The 19,161-nt window shown below is 45.8% G+C and overlaps 1 protein-coding gene across 2 annotated transcripts in view; it reads right to left on the bottom strand.

The window, feature by feature from the left end:
- LOC307077690 (pre-B-cell leukemia transcription factor 1) overlaps positions 1-19,161 on the bottom strand; it is a 56,550-nt gene that overhangs the window by 10,637 nt on the left and 26,752 nt on the right. For both annotated transcript variants that reach the window (XM_079739137.1, XM_079739138.1), the window contains exon 3: positions 2,574-2,824. In XM_079739137.1, the coding sequence (XP_079595263.1) occupies positions 2,574-2,824 (251 nt within the window). The remainder of the gene's footprint in view (positions 1-2,573; positions 2,825-19,161) is intronic.

The raw sequence follows: 19,161 nt of genomic DNA, 5'->3' as shown, positions 1-19,161 counted from the left end.
GGACTTGAACTGGGGCGCTGGGTGTGTGTGTGTGTGTGTGTGTGTGTGTGTGTGTGTGTGTGTGTGTGTGTGTGTGTGTGTGTGTGTGTGTGTGTGTGTGTGTGCATGTGTCTGTGTGTGTGTCTTTGTCTGTGTGGTGTTATGCAGCAGCCAGTAGGGGATATAAACTCTGATGTTTTTCATATCTAACACGAGTGGTGATGTGGCACTGTGTGGAGAGGAGCCACTGACAGCTCCTCTCTTCTCACACGTGCACGCTCCACCATGGAAGTCAGCCCAAGAGACGACCCCCCCCACCACCACCCTATTCCTCCTCCTCCTGTTTGACATGGGACGTAAATCTCTTCCGCTCTCTCTCAGTGTCGTATTTCCTGAGCGTCTATGTGACTCTATCTCTGCCGCTATACTTGTTCGTGTCATGTTGCGTCTGAGTTTGTCTGTCTCTGTCTGTCTCTCTGTCTTTCTGCATGCCTGTCCTTCTGTCTGTCTGCATTTCTAAAGTCACAGACGTCGTGAATCAGAGGATCAAGTCCCAATGTGAATTCCTCCTAATAATTCAATTTTAAAAATCAGTATGTCCTAGATTCCTAGTGGCAACCTCTGAAGGGGTTCCAACTACTATACTACTATACTACCAATAATTCTGGTACATTACTTCGAGTCGACACTGGGTTGCCATCCATCCACACTAAGTTTAGATTCCTTCCAGATTCCAAGAAAACTGGAGGAGGATCCAGAAGGAATCTTCTGGAACACCTCAGGTTGATGTAAATCAAGTCGGAACAGGAACTTCTAACTCACTGCTCCGTCTCAGTGACATTTTTTTTTTTTAAATAAAATGCACACAGACCCTTACAGAAGTCATATTCTGATGACATTTGTTTGGCAACAGGAAGTTGGTATAAACAGACATGGTGCATTATGTGTGCCTTTCACTCGCCCTACACTGTAAAACCAGACGCCTGAGTACAGTGTATACATTCACACCATTTCGGCTAATCCATCTGAGGAAGGCCTGATCTGGGGACTCTAACGCTTGTCTGTGCAGTCGTAAACAGCCCAGGCAGGATTGAAAGATAAGCAGAACATATCTGGGATTATTTATTTTTTAATTTTTTACAGAGAATGGGGTTCACAACTGCGATTTAATGTTTGGACTGTGTGTACATTGGTTAGTCAACAGGCATAACAGTATGCATTTAAATTGCACTTACTGGTTGATTTATTGATGTGGTAGATAGTTGGGGATATATGGGGGGAGTAGGGAATAACTGCCAATGCAAAAAGAACATGCATAAAAGACATGTAGAAATAAGGTAGAAATCCAGAGACGCACAAATTCCCTGTTCACAAAATAAAAGTCCTGTTCCATGTTTTTGACGCACCTCTGCATAGGGCCAGAGGATTTCACTCATTAGCTGCTAATTAGCGAACCTATGTGGTGGACTCAAAATACCAGAGAGGACTTTTATTTTCTGGACCAGGAAGTTCCACCTCTGGTAGAATTGCAGAAAGACTGAAATGATGTCACTCTTGTGATCTGAACTGGTGCTGTAGATTCTAATTTGCTTATTTGTTTGTTTTTACAGTTGAAAGAATACAACTGTGAATACTGTACTCATAACATCAACACATATAAGAACAATAATACAATGGTGGCGTCGTGATAGTTGGAGATTAATCTGATTGGGCGATAGGCCTAAAGCCATTCTCTGGGTAGGTGAATTTCTGAATGGGACTGCAATTATCGCTACGCCATGCGGGGCATGCTTTGGTAAACGTCAGAGCTGGGCAATAAAATGATATTACATAGATGCTGTGATCTTAGGCGAGATATGATCCTACATTACCCGATCGTAATATCATAATTACATTTAAATGCTGAGTTGTCAAATTATTAAAGGTTTCATTAAAGTAAAGTGATCCAATTTCCTGACATTATTAGATTGGTGTCACTGAGAGAACGTGTGCTTAGCTCGAAGGCTGATGATTATTTCCCAAATGTGCCTCCACTCCGTGGATCGCTGCCTCTTCAATCTGAAATATTCACTTAAATCACCCATCTCTAGTTCATGTTAAGTATTAGTGTTTTTTTGTTACCGACATTTCTGTTGCAATCTCTAGTTTGATAAACTTTTATATAGTGTAGCTTTCTATATTCTATCTATTGTGTGGCACCTGTATGCCGTATAAGACTCCCTTGTTAAGCTGATGTTATTGTTATATGGATAGATATTGTTATATTCTCTAATTTTATATAGTTTTACTGATCTATACTCCAATGTCCTGTTATGTACTGTTATAGTATCTTTTGGTTTTATACAATCTATTGATCCATACTGTTAACCACCTAAAATAGATTATCATGTGGACTCTACTGTTACAGACTGTGATGTAATTTTGTACATGTAATGGAGTGTGTGTGTGTGTAGTTCACGTAATCCATTATGTATGTAATACATGTCATCTACTCTGTGTGTAGTTCACATAATCCACTGCATTTGTGTGTGTATATATCTGTGTGCGTGTGTGTGTGTGTGTGTGTGTGTGTGTGTACTTCTCAGCGTGCGTACCTGCTCGTATTTCTCCAGCTCTGTGTGGTAGATCTGTCTGATCTGGGACAGCTTGGCGCGGTAGTCTGAGTGTTCTGCAGAGTTATCCGCCCCAGCACCGCCGCCCCCTGCCGCCGCCGCCGCCGCCGCCGCCGCCGCAGACCCGCCCCCTTTCTCCGGGCCGGACACGCCCTCCGCCAGCAGCATGTTGTCCAATCGCATGAGCTGGGCATCTGGAGGCTCCTCCTCCTGCGCTCCACGGATACTCAGCACTACGGGGGGGGGGGGGGGGAGAAGAAGAAGAGGTCAGCGGTTATGATCGGGGAGAAAGGTTCATAGGTCAAGATCAGGGTCAAGGGGGGGGGGGGGGGGGGGGGGGGGGGTGAGTCGGCTGCGCTGTGCTTGGCTGCCACAGCAGGAAACCACAAGAACACTATAATTAATACTTCTTCCTGTCAAAGGTATGTTAACATTCCAGGTTCCCTTTTGTTGTCTTATGTTTGTGTTGCATATTTCTGTGATCATATCAATTCATAATATTTGAATCAGCCATAGCTGTTCAGTTTTTATTTAAATATGCAATTTTAGCAATATCCTACTGCTCGCCCGACGAGAAGATTTGTGTCAACAGAACTGAACACACGCGAATGAAAACCATGCATTGCCTCTTCTCGCCAATAGAGGGCTCCCTTGCCATTCTGAATCCCAATCGAGGTCCAACCTTCCATTTTCATGGGTCTTAAAATGTACAGGATTAGATCCTTCCCTTCATCACGGAGACGACTTATCCATTTCATTTACGATCACTATCTTCTACACGAATGGAAAAAAGAAAAAGAAACACCAAATTGATCGCGGAGGAGACAAGTGCATCAAAACCACCCGGGCGCTGCCATGTAGGACTACTTCACAGCGTCACAGTCGTTTAGCTTATGACTTTGCGACTTTCGGGGCGGTTTTATTTGCCTCGGCTGCCATTTAAAACCACTCGTCACGCGTGTCCGCGGCGTGGAATGAGAAGGGACAGGCAGGTTGAGAACCTGATTAATTCAGAGACAATGGAAGCGCTTGGTGCATTAACCCTAGACTGCTGTCCGGGCTTGGAGGGGGGAGGGGGGCGGTCAATGTGATGAGAATGGAGCCGGCTGCAAGACCACGAGGAAGGACGCGTCCACTAAAGTGTTCGCAAATGCAAATGCAGCGAGTGAGAGGTGAGGGGTTCAGGTCAAATTCACGACGGGAGGTAGATTGAGTGTGTGTGTGTGTGTGTGTGTGTGTGTGTGTGGTGGGGGGGGCATTCAGACCTGTACAAACATCCTGTCTCATTACGCAGACGCCATCAACTCTATTCATGTATGGATTGAGTTGAAGGGAAAATCCCTTTTCTCTAACCCTTACCCCACCACGACCCCCGTTTTTTCATCTCTCTCTTTGTTATTACATACAAGACCTTTTAGTCCAAACCACTCACCAGATCTGGAAGCCCACCAGTATTTTAATTCAAAGCAGAAATGTGTGTTTCTGGTATTTTTTTTCTTTTGCAAAATGAGGTCTTTCGAAGTGAACATATGGTTCCTTGTGTATCTACTCCCGTGTATCTCTTCCAAATGAACCATCACCCTTAGCCATTACACTAACTCTAACCCCGGCATGGGTTATTACAATCAAACGCAATTATCATCCAACCATTTTTTCCACATTGGCTCTCATGGGTTTGTCCTTTAGAGTTCACTATAGCCTTGTCTTCTTCTCAGTCGCCTTCTACGCCCGCTGCCTCATCTGCAGCGTGCTGAAGTATGTGTTCAAATAAGTGTGCACTGTTATCACCCCACCGGCTTCAAATGGCTCCCTCCCTCCTGGTGAGTCCTTTTCAGCTGCTTACCCTGAGCTTCAGAAGCGAGCGAACACTCGTAAAAGCAAGCAGTGGCCTGCTCGTGTGTGGTTCAAAAAACGGAAGTTACGTAATATGTTTATGGCATTTAGTTTGAGTGGGAGGAGACTGAGGCGATGCATGTTCTGTTCACGTCTCGATCCATCCAGATGATCGTTGGGGTCTCCGTTGAATGGGGGTTTGGAACGGGAGGGGGGGTGTGTTAGGGGGTCGGGGGTGGTGGGTAGTAGGGTGGGGCCGCTGTGCTGCCACTCCATAATGACTAACGGCACTTCAGGACGGCCAGCACACAGGGTTCAGGGAGGACCCGTGGCCCTCAGATGTTTCGGGCAGAGAGCTCCGTCCTATTTTTCCTCTTTTCTCCCGGACTCGTAAAACGTCTGGTCTGTCAAATGAAAACGGAACATAAAAATTCCCGACGTCCGCAGAGCGATTAGATTGCCCGCTGCCAAGTCCCGGCTTGACGTTCTCAAAGTGTTTATTTAACTTGGCTCCAAGCGCTCGGACATCGCTCATCTGAAGGGAACAGATGTCCGGGCCAGAGACTCGCTTCTTGGAAGATCTCTGCGCAGATCAAATGAAACAGAAAAAACATCAAACTAACTTTCGGGGGAGAAACTCGGCAAAAGGAAAAAAATAACCACAGAGGCGATGAAGTTAAACACATTAGTAGGCTTAATCCAAGCTCCTACTCCTTCAGCGTTCAATTCCACATTTTGTTTGGAACGTCCAAAAAAAATAAAACTTTTTTAGGGCTAATGTAGAATCCTCATAATACCCAAATAAGTCTTTCTTATACCCGTCTCTCCGCTTCAACCCTCAAACCAGTGAGACGAGAGAGATTTAGGCGCACATTACGGCGTGTAACCTACATCTCCTTAAAAAACCCTGCACCATTTTGTTTTTGTTGCTGATCCAGCTGTCTTGGGGAGCATCTGTCAGCGGAGACCAGGAGGGAACAAAGCAGGCCGCCATGTTGGAGGTGTATTGTCATCCCTCAGTGACAGCACACTGTCACACACACCCACACGCACACACATACACAAACACGCACAAACACAAACACACACTGTGCTCACACATTCGCAAACACGTACCCACACACACCACACACATACACGTAGGCACACACCCACATAGTACACACACACACACACACACTGCACACCCACGTTCGCGCACAAGTACTACACACACACACAACACACATAGTCTCACACACTGTCCCCTGAGCACCAAAACAAGCCAAACACGGTCGCTGCTGGTAAAATCGACTACACTCTAACACTTCTTTCGCTTGTGCTTCTCGACCAACAGGCCAGGGGAAGCAGACTCGTCCCATTCAAGCTGGCTGTAGATTCTGTTATGGAGAAGATGTATTTACTGTGATATGTATGCAGTCTGTTGTCAATAGAGACAGGTAAGGGTTCAGGCCCAACAATGCTTAGAGAGATAGACTGAGGCTGGTCAGGGATCAAACTCACAACCTTTTCTGCTGGGAGTTGAACTCCCTATTGTCCCTAAACACGATCCAACTTGTCAGCAAGTTAGTTAGTTAATTTTACTTTGAGGTAATATATATAAGAATACATTATTTATGTGGGACTTTTTTAGGTACTTAAAGACACTTAAAAAGATGTGGTAAACATTTATCAAACTACTCTGACGGTCCCTTACCAATTACAAAGTGAAAGAGTATACAGTAGACACCGCGAGTCCCCAAGAATAAAAAGACAGATTGGACACGGTCAAGTGGAGCTCTCGTTTGCGAATTTAGTCGGTTCGCTTCCCCGCAACGCCTGGTGCCTAAAAAAACCAAACAAATAATGGGATGTTTCAGCGGGAGGGCTTGTTGGAAACCCACTGTGGTGTGTTTATCCCGCGGTTGACCTAAAGCACATAATTAAAACCAGCGAGTGGATTATCTTAAACAAATGACATTAATAAGAGGAGGAAGGGGAGGAGGGTTGTAATTAGAGAACTCAGCTAGGGTCGCGTTAGCGGTGGTAATGGCGCTGTAATTGATTCATCCTAATGTTGGGGAGCCCTGAGTCTGTCGGTCTCCCCTCCCCGACCGGCCGAGGGGCTTCACTTATTTAGCCACCCGCAGTCAGACTCGCTCCTCACAGGGATAAACAATTATCTGTGTGTGTGATTTCATCCCTCTCTGCTCACTACCCCCCCCCCCCCCCCTCTGCTCTCTGTCTCTCTCTTCATCTCCTCTCCGTCTCTCTTCATCTCCTCTCGGTATGTCTCTCCTCTCCGTCTCGCTCTTAATTTCCTCTGCCTAACTCTCTGTCTCTCTCTTCATCTCCTCTCTGTCTCTCTTCATAGCCTCGGTTTCTGTCTCTCTTCATCTCTGTCTGTCTATCTCTGTTAATCTCTTCATCTCCCGGACTGTCTCCTTTCTGTTTCCCTCTTCATCTTCTCTCTGTCTCTATATCTGTCTCTCTCTTCATCTCCTCTCTTTCTGTCTCTCTCCTCTCTGTCTCTCTCCTCTCTATCTCTCTCTGTCTATCTATCTTGCTCTGTCCTCATTTCCCCTTTTGCCACCTTTATTCTTTCTTTCTTTTTCTAGCTTTCTAATAATTTCCTTTCTGCCTGTCTATCTCTCCTCTGTCTCTATGCATCTCCTCTGTCTCTCCTCTCTGTCTATCTCTCTCTAGTTCTCTCCTTATCTTCCAACTCTTTTCTCTCTGGCTCACTCGTTTTCTAGCATTCTCTTCATTCCCTGTCTGTCTATATCTCTCCTCTCTCTTTCTCTCTCTCTCTCTTCATCTCCTCTGTCTATTTTTCTCTTTCTATCTGTATCACTATTGCACCATCTCTTCATCTCTCCGGCTTTCTCTTTATCCTCTCTGTCTATCTTTTTCTATCTGTCCCTCCATTTTTCACACATTGCCTCTCCTTGCTATCTGCCTCTTCTTCCGTCTCTCTCTCTCTATCCCTTCTATTCTCTCTTGCTTCATTGTCCTACTCTCCTTCCCTCTCTTTACCCCTCTCTCTCTGTTCTGCTTCCCTCTTTATTCATCTGTCTTCCCATCTCCCTCTCCTTCTCCCTCTCTCTCCTTTCCCTCTCTCTCCTTCCCTCTCTCTCTCTCTTTAATGGATGCTGGCTTCCTCCAGGTGGTATTTCAAATAGAGTGTGTTGCTGTCAGAAAATGCTGTATACCGTACGTGCACTGCTGTCATGCACTGCACCCGTGCACTTCTCTCGTGCACTATACACTAGGTCTACTACACAGCTAGGTCTCATAGCCTTCCTTTATCAACAAAACACTCTTGTCGTGGTGTGTGTATTGGTGTGTGTGTGTGTGTGTGGTTTTGTGTGTGACTGTGTATATAAGAAAACAAAGAACAAAGTGTTCACAATCGCTCAGTCACTGTCTTGATCGAATCCGGAGTGACTGAGCGATTTGTTGTGTGGTACTTTGTACTTTGTACTCGATGTAAACAAAATGTCACCCAACGACAACAAACTGTAAAGTAGAATCAAACATGACATTCGTCCAACCGAACAGTTCCTGGCCTTTAACAAATCGAATCGATATTTAATAAAAGTCCAGGCCAATCGGGTTTGGGAAAGATGAAGGTTTAACCCGTTTAACTGTTTATACAATCTATATTTTCATAGGATTTTTCCACTCCAACAACAAAACATAGCAGCGACTTGTTAGTTACTAAATGTTGCCTTGAGGTGGAATTGGATCGTTTACGATTTAAAAAGCTGCGGTAAATATTCATCAAACTTCTCAAATTGTCCTTTACCAAAACCATAAAACCCAATAATAAATAATTAAAAGCAATCACAAAGACAGCTATTTCTAAATATATCCTGTGAGTCACCAACTATATTTGGGAGCGCATCAAAGATTTGCAGGATTAACAGTTTCCGCTTCGGATGGATTCCCTGCCATACTTTCACACAACAAAACAAACTCTAAACCAGTTATATCCCGTGAGCCGGGCCGTCCAGAACCCCCTATCCTATCAGATTAATGCAGGCAAATACAGGGCTGTCAGACTCCATCACCGCATGTAATCCCAGTCTACATATCCGTGGCATTTGGACGGCAGTGTTGGCATGACAACACGTCTTGGCCATGCATGGATTTTCTTTTTCTCTTTTAATGTTTGAGGAGGAGGTGGGTGAGGAAGGTGGGGAGGGGAGGAGGAAGGGTGGACCTGATCTTTAATTAAAGATGTTGGTCCAGGCTGTCAGATTTGGACAGATATATGATCAAACAATCCCCATGCCCCCAACGCCACGTCCTCCTTGATGTCTGAAAGACGAGGCCGGTATTTTGCTCCGTACACTGGGGGCTCCTCCACAGTGGGGGGTCTCAGTATGTCGTGGATTTGATCATGTGCGGGGGGTTGTGCTGGGGGGAGGGTTGTAATGTGACCCAAAATGTGATGTCAGGGACCAGGGGCCTTCGACGCTGGTGACAGCCAAACCAGAGACAGCGACCGCAGCTGAAAACTGAAGTCCCGAATTCTACTCAGAAACAGTGCAGGCCACAACCCCCACTGAAAACTAACCCCAACCCTAACCCTGACATTGACCCCAACAGTACAGGCCATCACTTACACTAAAAAATTAACCCTGACACTAACCCTAACAGGCCATAACCCCCATTGAAAAGTAACCCTATTGCAGCCCTAACCCTAATTTGACTGGTAGATCAATGCATTAACGCAAGGGTTAGGAGTTCCATTCCCACTGGGGTCAGCCATGCTAAGAACTGTATGTGCTCACATTATTTAAGATGCTATGGATTAGGGCATCTACCAAATATTGACATTCTTATTCACTTTATAATTTGCTATCAAATTTTTATTCAGGCCCCTGACTTGAAGCCAGGTTGTGATGGCAATTCCACATGTATTTATTTATTTATTTGTTTTGTTCGTTTTATAGAGTCGCAAATTAATATGAGTAAAAGCTAGCAATTATCATTTCTGCTGACATGTGCAATAACGTACACAAACCACACACACACACACACACACACACACACACAAACATCACACATACCCTCGCTTTCGCACACATTCACACAATTGCACATATAAGCCCACACCAACTGCCCACATACAAGCACACAGACAAAAACACACGCACCCAAGCATTTACAAAAATACGAGCGTGCGCACACACACACACACACACACACACACACACACACACATCAACCAATATATAAGCACACACCCACACACGCACCCACGCATGTGCACACATACAAACACACACACATAGACATATTGGGCCTACGTAAAGACATTCTCAAATACTTTATACTACAAATACTACATCCTGCAAGAAAATCTACTGAGAACAGAGATCTATGTTCCCGCTGTTAAAAAAAAAGATGCATAAAGCGTATCGAATGCATGGCACGCACACACATTTCTACAGTCTCCTCATAGGATATTCAGCCAATATCAATGTGTTATGAATCTCCGGTATGCGTACTATCAGAAGTGAGTGCCGCGGCTGACGGACGCCAAATGCTCTTGCATAATTAACCCGCTCCGGTCAGGTTGTGGTCGGCCTGTCTGCTTGGATATACATTGACAGCACTGGTCCTATTTGTTTGCATTGGTGCTTGAGTGGGCACACTTCATTGTGGCTTTAGCAGTTAATAAATCACGCCAAAGACACAGACCCCCCTCCTCTCTCTCTCTCTCTCTCTCTCTCTCACTCTGTCTAGCTCTCTGTCTCTCGCCCTCCCTATCTCTCTCTCTCTCTATCTCTCTCTTTGTCTCTCGCTCTAACTCTCTCTGTCTCTCGATCTCCCTCTCTCTCTCTCTCTCTCTCTCTCTCTCTCTCTCTCCCTCCCTCCCTCTCTCTCTCTCCCTCTCTACGGTGGTCCTGTCATGATCGCGGCACCAGAGCTAAAGCGACAGCTACATGCTAATTTTACATCGGCATAATTCATTATACAGTCGCGGGTGTACTGGGATGGAAAGAGCACCAACGCACACCAGGAGAACCACGACAGCCATCAAACCGTTAAATCCCGCTAGCCTTAAGTCCTCCCTCGTTTGGTTCTTCCCCCTCCTCTCCCCCCCACTCTCTCCCCCACTCTCCCCCCCTCTCTCCCCTGAAGACTGTAAATTCTAGACAACCACAAAAACAACCAAACATTTTGTAGACAGTTCACTGATTAGATGAAGATGAGCATAATTTGGGATTTGAGAAAGCATTGGCAAATCATTCTGTACTTATTTTATGCTTATGTTATATTTTATGCAAATGTTATACATAACATTTTAATTTACAATAATCAAAATATTGATAATTATTATCTTTATTGGTCATTGCAGGCCTCATTGAAATGTATATTTTATTGTATCTGTGGACCGATATCAGCTTTTAGTCGCATTTGTATATCAAATCAAACCCAAATGTATTGCCTTCATTGCAATACCCGTACAGAAGTAAATATTTATAAAGGGATCTCTATTTTATATCAAATTTTTATATCAAACCAAATATAAATTGAATTGGTATTTTTTGTCATAACTATTGATGAGTAAAAAATATAAATAAAAAATAAAAAAACGATACCATGCAATAAACCATATGAGAATGTATAATATATCTTGAGAGGAGATAAGGGGAGGGGACTGAATTGATAAGCAGATAACCAGTCAATTAAGAGGATGAGACCCCGGGCCCGTGAGCCGCTGACAGGCCACTGGTCTGGAGATGACAGCTCTTGGATTAAACATGTTGTAGTGGCTTCGTGTTCTCAGACCAGCAGCTTAAAAGAGCAGGGAGCAGCGCACGCACACACACACACACACATGGACACACACACACGCATACGCCCACACACACGACAATGTGAAATGCCATTCAGAGTGTCTCCCTTCCTGAATGTGCTATAATGTATTTCAGAGTAAATCAGGAATATATTTTGGGATTAGGAAATGTAGGAGGAATGTAAATGGGTGATTCAGGTTTCTTTTAGGGATGCTCAGTATTTGACGTATACCATAGGTTGTTTCAACTATTTATTTTACAGAACTGCTAAAATGCATACTCTGTTCCTTATTTTATTATTAATTTTTTTATGAGATTGTAGGATTATAAACTTTGGGTTTGACAGTTATTCCACCGTTTTCTTTTACCATCGTTGCAGTTTTCCCGGAAAATGCTCACACATTTCATACTGACATTGTTTCCGAAGAAAGCACCACCAATTCAGAATGTAATTCAGTATTACATAGTATGGTATAACATATCAACGTGTGGGTGCTCTTTATGCTTCATGGAGAAGCTTTGCAGCTCTCGGTCACTTCCTCCCCCTTCATAATTCCCCAAAGCGCGGTTGTCAGTGCGACGCTGCGTAGCGATGTAAGACATAGGCCTGAGATATACGGGTGTAATCCAATATAAATGTCAACTCTCAATTGAGAGCGACAGCGTTGCAACGAGGCCCAGGCGGTACTTTACATACCACAGTCTGAGACAAGTGCCCAACGGCTATCTCCGGCTATGCTACAACACTTCTTCTACTCATCCCTCAGCATATAGGGCTGTTGCGGCGCTAGGGGCCTCCGGACAATCATCCTCTGTGGCCCTTTTGAATTAGCTAGTCGGCTATCAAGCAGAATTGAGTGGCTATAGCTAGCTAGCTGTGGTCCAGCTATAGCTAGTTCCAATCGCTTCCAGAACACTTGGGCAATAACTAGCTCGCTTGCTACAGTCTAGTAGCAACCACCAGGGTTAGGCCGGTGCTAAGGCTAGCTAGCTGTAGTCCAGTAGCACCAAGCAGACCAGTGTTAAGGCTAGGTAGCTGTATTCCAGTAGCACCAAGCAGACCGGTGCTAAGGCTAGCTAGCTGTAGTCCAGTAGCACCAAGCAGACCGGTGCTAAGGCTAGCTAGCTGTAGTCTAGTAGCACCAAGCAGACCGTTGCTTAGGCTAGCTAGCTGTAGTTCAGTAGCACCCAGCAGAGAGGGTCTAAGGCTAGCTGGCTGTAGTCCAGTAGCACCCAGCAGACTGGGGCCATCCATCGCCCGGGGGGCTTGTGTGTTGACTGAGGCTGCCATGTCATCTACATTCGCCTGGATGTGCTCCACCTTATTAAAGCCATTCCTTCAGGAGGGCAGAGGAGCGTGTGGCGCGGCGGAAACCAGGCCAGCCAGGGAAGATGACCACCCTGCCACCCTGAGCCCAACAGGGTGCAGAGGGGATGTGTGCACAGCGCTCCTCAGAGTCTTTGTTGTCGTGCCTAATGGAGGACCCCCTGATGTCTGTGCGGTTCCCCTGTCAGACCGCGTTAGTGGAACTCAGCAGTGGTGGTCGTGCTTCCTCCCATTCCTCCTCTTCACACTCAATCTCCTTAAGTAGCCGAGTCACACAACAACACTAAATGTCTCTTTGGCTGTGGGCACCACCGGCGACTCCATCCGACCCACCCAGAGCACACTAGACACTTGTTCTTTGCGATTTTCCTTGCAGTCATAATATTTACGCGTCATAAATGGATTTTTCTCTGTAGGATTGCTGGGACTCACCAAGCGTGGTTAAAGTGGCGTAAAAAGTTAAATGTAACTTTTTTATTGGCGTTGCTTGTTTTTTTTGCATTTTTGTACTTTCTGTCCTTCTTGTTAAGTCATGTCTTTGAGTAGGCTTATTTATAAATGCAATATATATTTATCTCTAAATATGAAATATTGTTATTCCGGTTCAAATAATTCTGCCAGCTCAAAAGATCGGATCGGGGGATTACCTTAAGTTTGAGTGGTGGGATTCTGTTTTCCCCGAGAAACGCTACAAAACAGTCGTGTTCCTAACGAACCGGCCCCCGATCGGTGGTTCTGCTCCACGCCATCCATCTGGCTGTGCGTGGGCGAGGCGTTCAGCACGCGGCCCTCCCACTGCCAGCCAGTTTGTGTAGAAGTGATTAACAGTAATTAATCCTTAATCACCATGATTAGCCAAGTCGCAGTAAATTAAGCCACATCTGGAGCAGCTGGGAGCTTGTGAGTGGTGACGGCGGCTACGTTCTGACTTCTTGAGTGGCAGTGGGCGTACCTGCGCACACCTGAGATGCTAGCACCCACATGCTAAACTAATGCAGGGTATTAAAGCTGAGACTCATGCTACGACATAAGATAACACGTGCTGAGTATCTTCGAATTTGCAGGTAACAAATTTAACTTAGGAGGAAAGAACAGGAAACATACTTTGTGTATCTATCTCTGTACAGTTTGAACTAGGTTGGTTCAAACACAAACAAAGAACGGATAACCAATTACCAATAAATGACCACAAACACACGTAACCACACAAACACACATCCTCCTCATGAGGACACACAATCAACACACACCCCAAAAGAATGGACGTCTCTCTCCGGGTACCAACTGCTGATTTGGGTGATACTCCTTGATGATGTCATAGCCAGTACTGAGTGCCTCTCGCTCAATCTTTACCCACAGGAGAGGTGGAGGGGGGTGGGGTGTGTGTGTGTGTGTGTGTGTGTGGGGGGGGGGTGAGGGCTGGTTCTGCTACCAGTGGGGGTCTACCATCCCTAGCCGCCCCCACCTCCCCCCCGGAGATGTGTGTCTCTAGCCCTGGAGAGAGCCGACCCCTCCCCGAAACCTGGGCTCTACATTAATTACACACTTTTAATGAGCTGAATTATTAATGGCTCCTCTTACTTGGCAGTTTAAGGAAGCGCCGAGTCGTCAGAGTGGAGCCCCGGTGCCGCTCCCTTCGACTCTCATTAAAACATCACATGACCCCTCTGGGAATGCTCTTGTTTAGCCGGGAAAATAATAATAGCATTTTTGCGCCATTCTTTTCATTTCAGAGGGAGCGAAACGCCAGTTGGAAGGTGTATCCAGCCCTGGCAATAGATAGGGGAGGAGCCTCTGTTGTTGTGACATCACATCATTCGGAATGTGTTGCCAAGGGGGGAAATTAACAAGCCTGTCTCATTCATTCCTCCAAAATAAAAGATCTCCATTTCAGTCTGGTTCCTCGCAGTCTCATCACTTTCACCCATTAAACTTATCAAAGCTGTCTTAGGTGTGTATGATACATTGTCTCTTGAACTGTATTGTGCCCAACACTGCGATCTGGCATTCATTATGTCCGAGAAACGGCAGCAGTTTGTATGTAGTTTACCATTCAACGATGCACTTCAATAAGCCATTTCTCCAGCGGCAAGGGGCTTGTACCAGGCTAACACCATCACTGTGTTCATCAGTGAGCTGCTAACACAGGAAGGAGACATGCCTTGAAAGCAGGAGATAGTGTCCACTCCACACTGTGGTCCCACACATGTCCTTTGCTATTTGTGTACGAGGCGCTGCCATCGCTAGCGCTAACGCTAACTTAGTTCCTCCTGTTCCTGAGGGAGGAGGCAGAAACAGACGTGGTCACAGTCACTTGTGCTCTACCGGTCCAATTACCACACACAACACTGTGCTCCCACGGTCGGTGTATCTTCTCTGTATATTCCGATCAACTAAATAAGCTACGCTTATACACTGAACAGAGGAGAAAAAAGGGTCCATTTACGGCCCATAAATAAGATTACAATCGGGATTCTAATAATTCAGTTGCTGTTGATTCCCTCCTGGGATTGGTCGAGTCCCGCCGGTCCTTGATTAGGCGGATCACATGAGCCCGCGGGGACGCTCCTACGAAATGATCTCTGCCCGGCCCCCCCTCGGGGCCCCCAGAACCCCCCGGGGACACAAAAACAACAGTAACACAGCTAAACACCACCCCTCCTCCGAATGACTGACCCTCCAAAACCACCCCCAGCCCACACCCCTCTCCGCTTCCCTGGGAGTCAGAAACCCGACACAAGTAGTGACTGGAGATCGGAGCGCGTCCGAGTGGCTCATTATGGCGAGGTTCTATCTGGGTCACAGAGCACATGCAAATGTGGGTCAGGGATCACCCCTGCTGTCAATCAACGGACGGGTAAGATGGAAAAGGGGGCGGAGCCATAGGAGAGGTCAGAGAGAGAGAGAGACGGAGATATGGCAAGGGAGAGAGATAGTGAAACCCAGAGAGAGAGAGAGAGAGAGAGAGAGAAACAGAGGCTAAAGATAGACATTAAGAGAGATTGGGGTTTGAGAGAGAGAGATAAACAAAAAAAGGAGGTAGAGAAATTTGGAAACAGAGGAGAAAGAGAGATAGAGAGAGAAAAACAGATTGAGGGGATAAAGAAAGAAAAGGGGTGAGAGATAAATAAAGAAAGAGAAGGAGAAAGAGTTTTAGAGTGACATACATAAAAATAGATAAAGATATTTGGTACGAGAGAAGAGTCTCGAGAAGAGTCTTGTGACTGTGCTGAGCCACTGTACAAAACATCATCCAACCTGCAGAAAGAAGACAGAAAAATGGCCAGGCTTCAATTCACACCTTCACGAGAATGATTGTTAATGAGGTTAATTTACATTTATCCAATGAACTACTTAGTTTCACAATACTGTGCCTCACTAGACCTCATACTTTGTTTTGGTCATAATATTTCTTTCTTTGTAATTTTTTTGGCCAACTTTATTGAGTAGGCTGTTCCATTCACAGCACAAGGTTGTATTAGCGTTGTGTCTTGATAAGGGAACTGATCTGACCCAGTTGATGCTCATTCCCGGCTAGCTAGCTCCTATGCAAGGACGTGGCACATGCACTGACCTGGCACGTGCACAGACCTGGCATGTGCATTCTGGTGAGACAGTAAATACAGGATCGGCCACCAAGTCACCTTGCAGAGAAGCTATTTTCTGACCCTCTTTTTCATTCTATGTTTTCTAAAGGGAATACGATGTCTAAACCCCTACTGGCTCTTCAATGACACATCTCTGTATTCACTGACAAAACTCTTTCTACTCCTTAATGACCTCTCTCTGTATTCACTGTCTATACTCCTACTGCTCCTTATTGTCCTGTCTCTGTATTCACTTTCTAACCCTGACCTGCTCTGTATTCACTGTCTAACCTCTACCTGCTCCTTGTAAGTATTCACTGACCTTCACTGACCTTCTCCTTAAATTCCTGTCTCTGTATTCACTGTCTACCCCATATCTGCTCCTTCATGACATATCTGTGTATTCAGTGCATTTTGAGTTAAAGTGTCTCATGCATGACTACATTATAACTGCAATTCTTTGCAAACAAGTATGTCGTTTTTTGTTTCAAATACAACATATATATAAATAAAGCCGCAAAAGCGTTCACTTCAACTTCCTAGCCTTTGACCAATTACGGCAGCTCCCTTCTGTCCTTCTTAGCGCTCTGAACCCCAGCCGGTTGCTCGGAACGTGGAGCACCAGTTCCCCTTCACAGGGAGGTTTAGACGCCAGACGCCTCAAGGTTGACATGCGTCTGAATAATGCTATGCTAATGCTCTGGTCTACCTGTATTTACCATCTAAGTACAGCCAAGCAATCTGTTGATTGCGAGGAAGCAATTTTTCTGAACAAAGGGTACCCGCCACATCGGGGAGTCTGAGAGGAAGGGAGCCTGAGAGTGGCTTGAAGCGACAACAACAAAAAAAGTGGCATTTTTCATAGCATGGCAATTAAGTGAACAGTGCACACTCTCTAATTGAGCCAGAGACGGGCCCATTAAGATGACGAGGGATAGAATAGCTGCTCTTCACCCACCCCAAGAACAGGAACTGGAAATAAACTCTCAAAGACATTCATAAAAGTCACTGCTGCTACTACCTATTGAGAAAACGTCAGCGATTTGAGGGATATTATGGAGGTTATGGATCAGACATACAAGCATTTGAATGGTCCCGGTGTCCTTTACACGGTGGGTTAATTGGTTCTAGGCTGCACATAATGGGTTACAGAGTCTTGTAAAGTGTTGGGATGAGGTGGTTGGTGCAGCAGAGAATAGCTTCTGTCTCCTGCAGTCTTAGTCTTGTCTCTGTTGCTTTGTGCTGCGGCCTGGCATCCCATAATGATGAATGAGGTCATTGTTCTTTTAATTTGTCTCCTGGTCCTTGCGAGGCAGATGTAGAAATTGATTTCTCTTGCTGGTGCTGGTGCAATTGTGTGAGTGTGTGTGCGCTTGCATTACTGCATGCATTTGTGTGTACATGTTGGAATTTGTGTGTATTTGCATTCATGATTTGCACATGTGGATTTATGTGAGTGTAAATTAATGTGCCCCAGAAATGGTTTTAAGGTAACACACATTATTTTATATCAGCTTGTGTAAACAATTGGGTGTGAGTGTGTGTGTTTGTGTGAGTGTCTCTGTGTGTGTGTGTGTTTGTGTGTGTGTGTGTGTGTGTGTGTGTGTGTGTGTGTGTGTGTGTGTGTGGGGCGGCGGGGGGTGTGCGTGTGCGTGCAAATGGTTGTAGATGTGGTGGTGCATGTGTGTGTATATGTGTGCGTTTGTCTGTGTGTGTGGATGCAGATGTCTGCGGATGTGTGGGTGCATGCATATGTTTGTGAGTGTGTTTGTGTATGTGTGCATGCATTATTTGCACAAATGCATGTTCGTATGTGTCTATATATCCATACACACATGCATATGTGTGTATATATATGTGTGTGTGTGTGTGTATCTGTGTGCATGTCTGTGGATGTGTTTGACTATGTCTGCATGTGTGAATGTGTGCTTACATGCATACGTGGAAATGTGTGTGCGCTTATGCTGCGTGTGCATGCACGCGCGTGTGGGTGTGACAAGCCTTCTATAAATACACCAACCCACACACAACCACGCAGCATGTGTTTGTGTGTGCGTATATGTGTGTGTTGCCAGATTGGGCCGCACTGTGCGCCCGTCTCCCTAGCCAGCCTTCTATCTGCCGGCTGATAAAGTCGCTAACAGCCCGTTATCGGCCAGCGAGGGGAAATATGCTGCTGCCAGATTAGGCCCCCGGCCCTGCCAAGGTTATAAACAGCCTGTTATCTGTGCTCCGAACAGAGTAATCCAGCCTCTATCAGCACCCAAACATATGGGCTGCACAGAGCCCACACCGCCCTGATGGACACTTGCTTTTAATTGCAATGATAGCCACCAGAGCATCCTACAGAGAGAGAGGACCGGGTCATAAAGGAAGCCTTTTATTGTGGATGGACACACACACACACACACACACACACACACACACACACACACACACAAAAACACACACACACACACACACACACACACACACACACACACACTCTCACCAACACACACACACACGCAGCCGACAGCCAACATCCAGCATTCAAAAAGAGCAGCTCTGATGTCTCCCCATTCATTGAGGGGGTGTCAAGGTGCAGGAGAAGGGAGTAGGTGAGGAGAAGAGGGGAGAGGAGGAGCTGGAGTAGAGGGGAGGAGGTAAAGGAGAGGGGAGAGGTGGAGAAGCAGAGGGGAGAGGTGGAGCTGGAGTAGAGGAGAGGAGGTGAAGGAGAGGGGAGGAGGTGAGGAATAGGGGGGAGGAGCAGGAGGAGAAGAGGTGGAGGAGAGGAGGTGGAGGTGAGGAGAAGAGAGGAGTGGGGAGGAGGTGAGAGGAGAGGGGATAAGGAGAGATGAGAAAAAGATGGAGGAGAGGAGGTGTATGAGATGTGGTGGAGGAGAGAGGAAGAGAGGAGGGGGTGCGTCAAATGTACAAAAACTGTTGAATATATGTTTCCTGTTTGAATTATTACCCCCCCTCTTTCTCTGTATCTCTGTATCTTTCTCTCTCTCTCTCTCTCTCTCTCTCCCGTTGTCTCTCAGTCT

Source organism: Pollachius pollachius (assembly GCF_949987615.1).
Source record: "Pollachius pollachius genome assembly, chromosome: 7".
NCBI lineage: Eukaryota > Metazoa > Chordata > Actinopteri > Gadiformes > Gadidae > Pollachius > Pollachius pollachius.
Note: the sequence above shows the minus strand (reverse complement) of the source record. Positions and strands in the feature narration are given on the sequence as shown.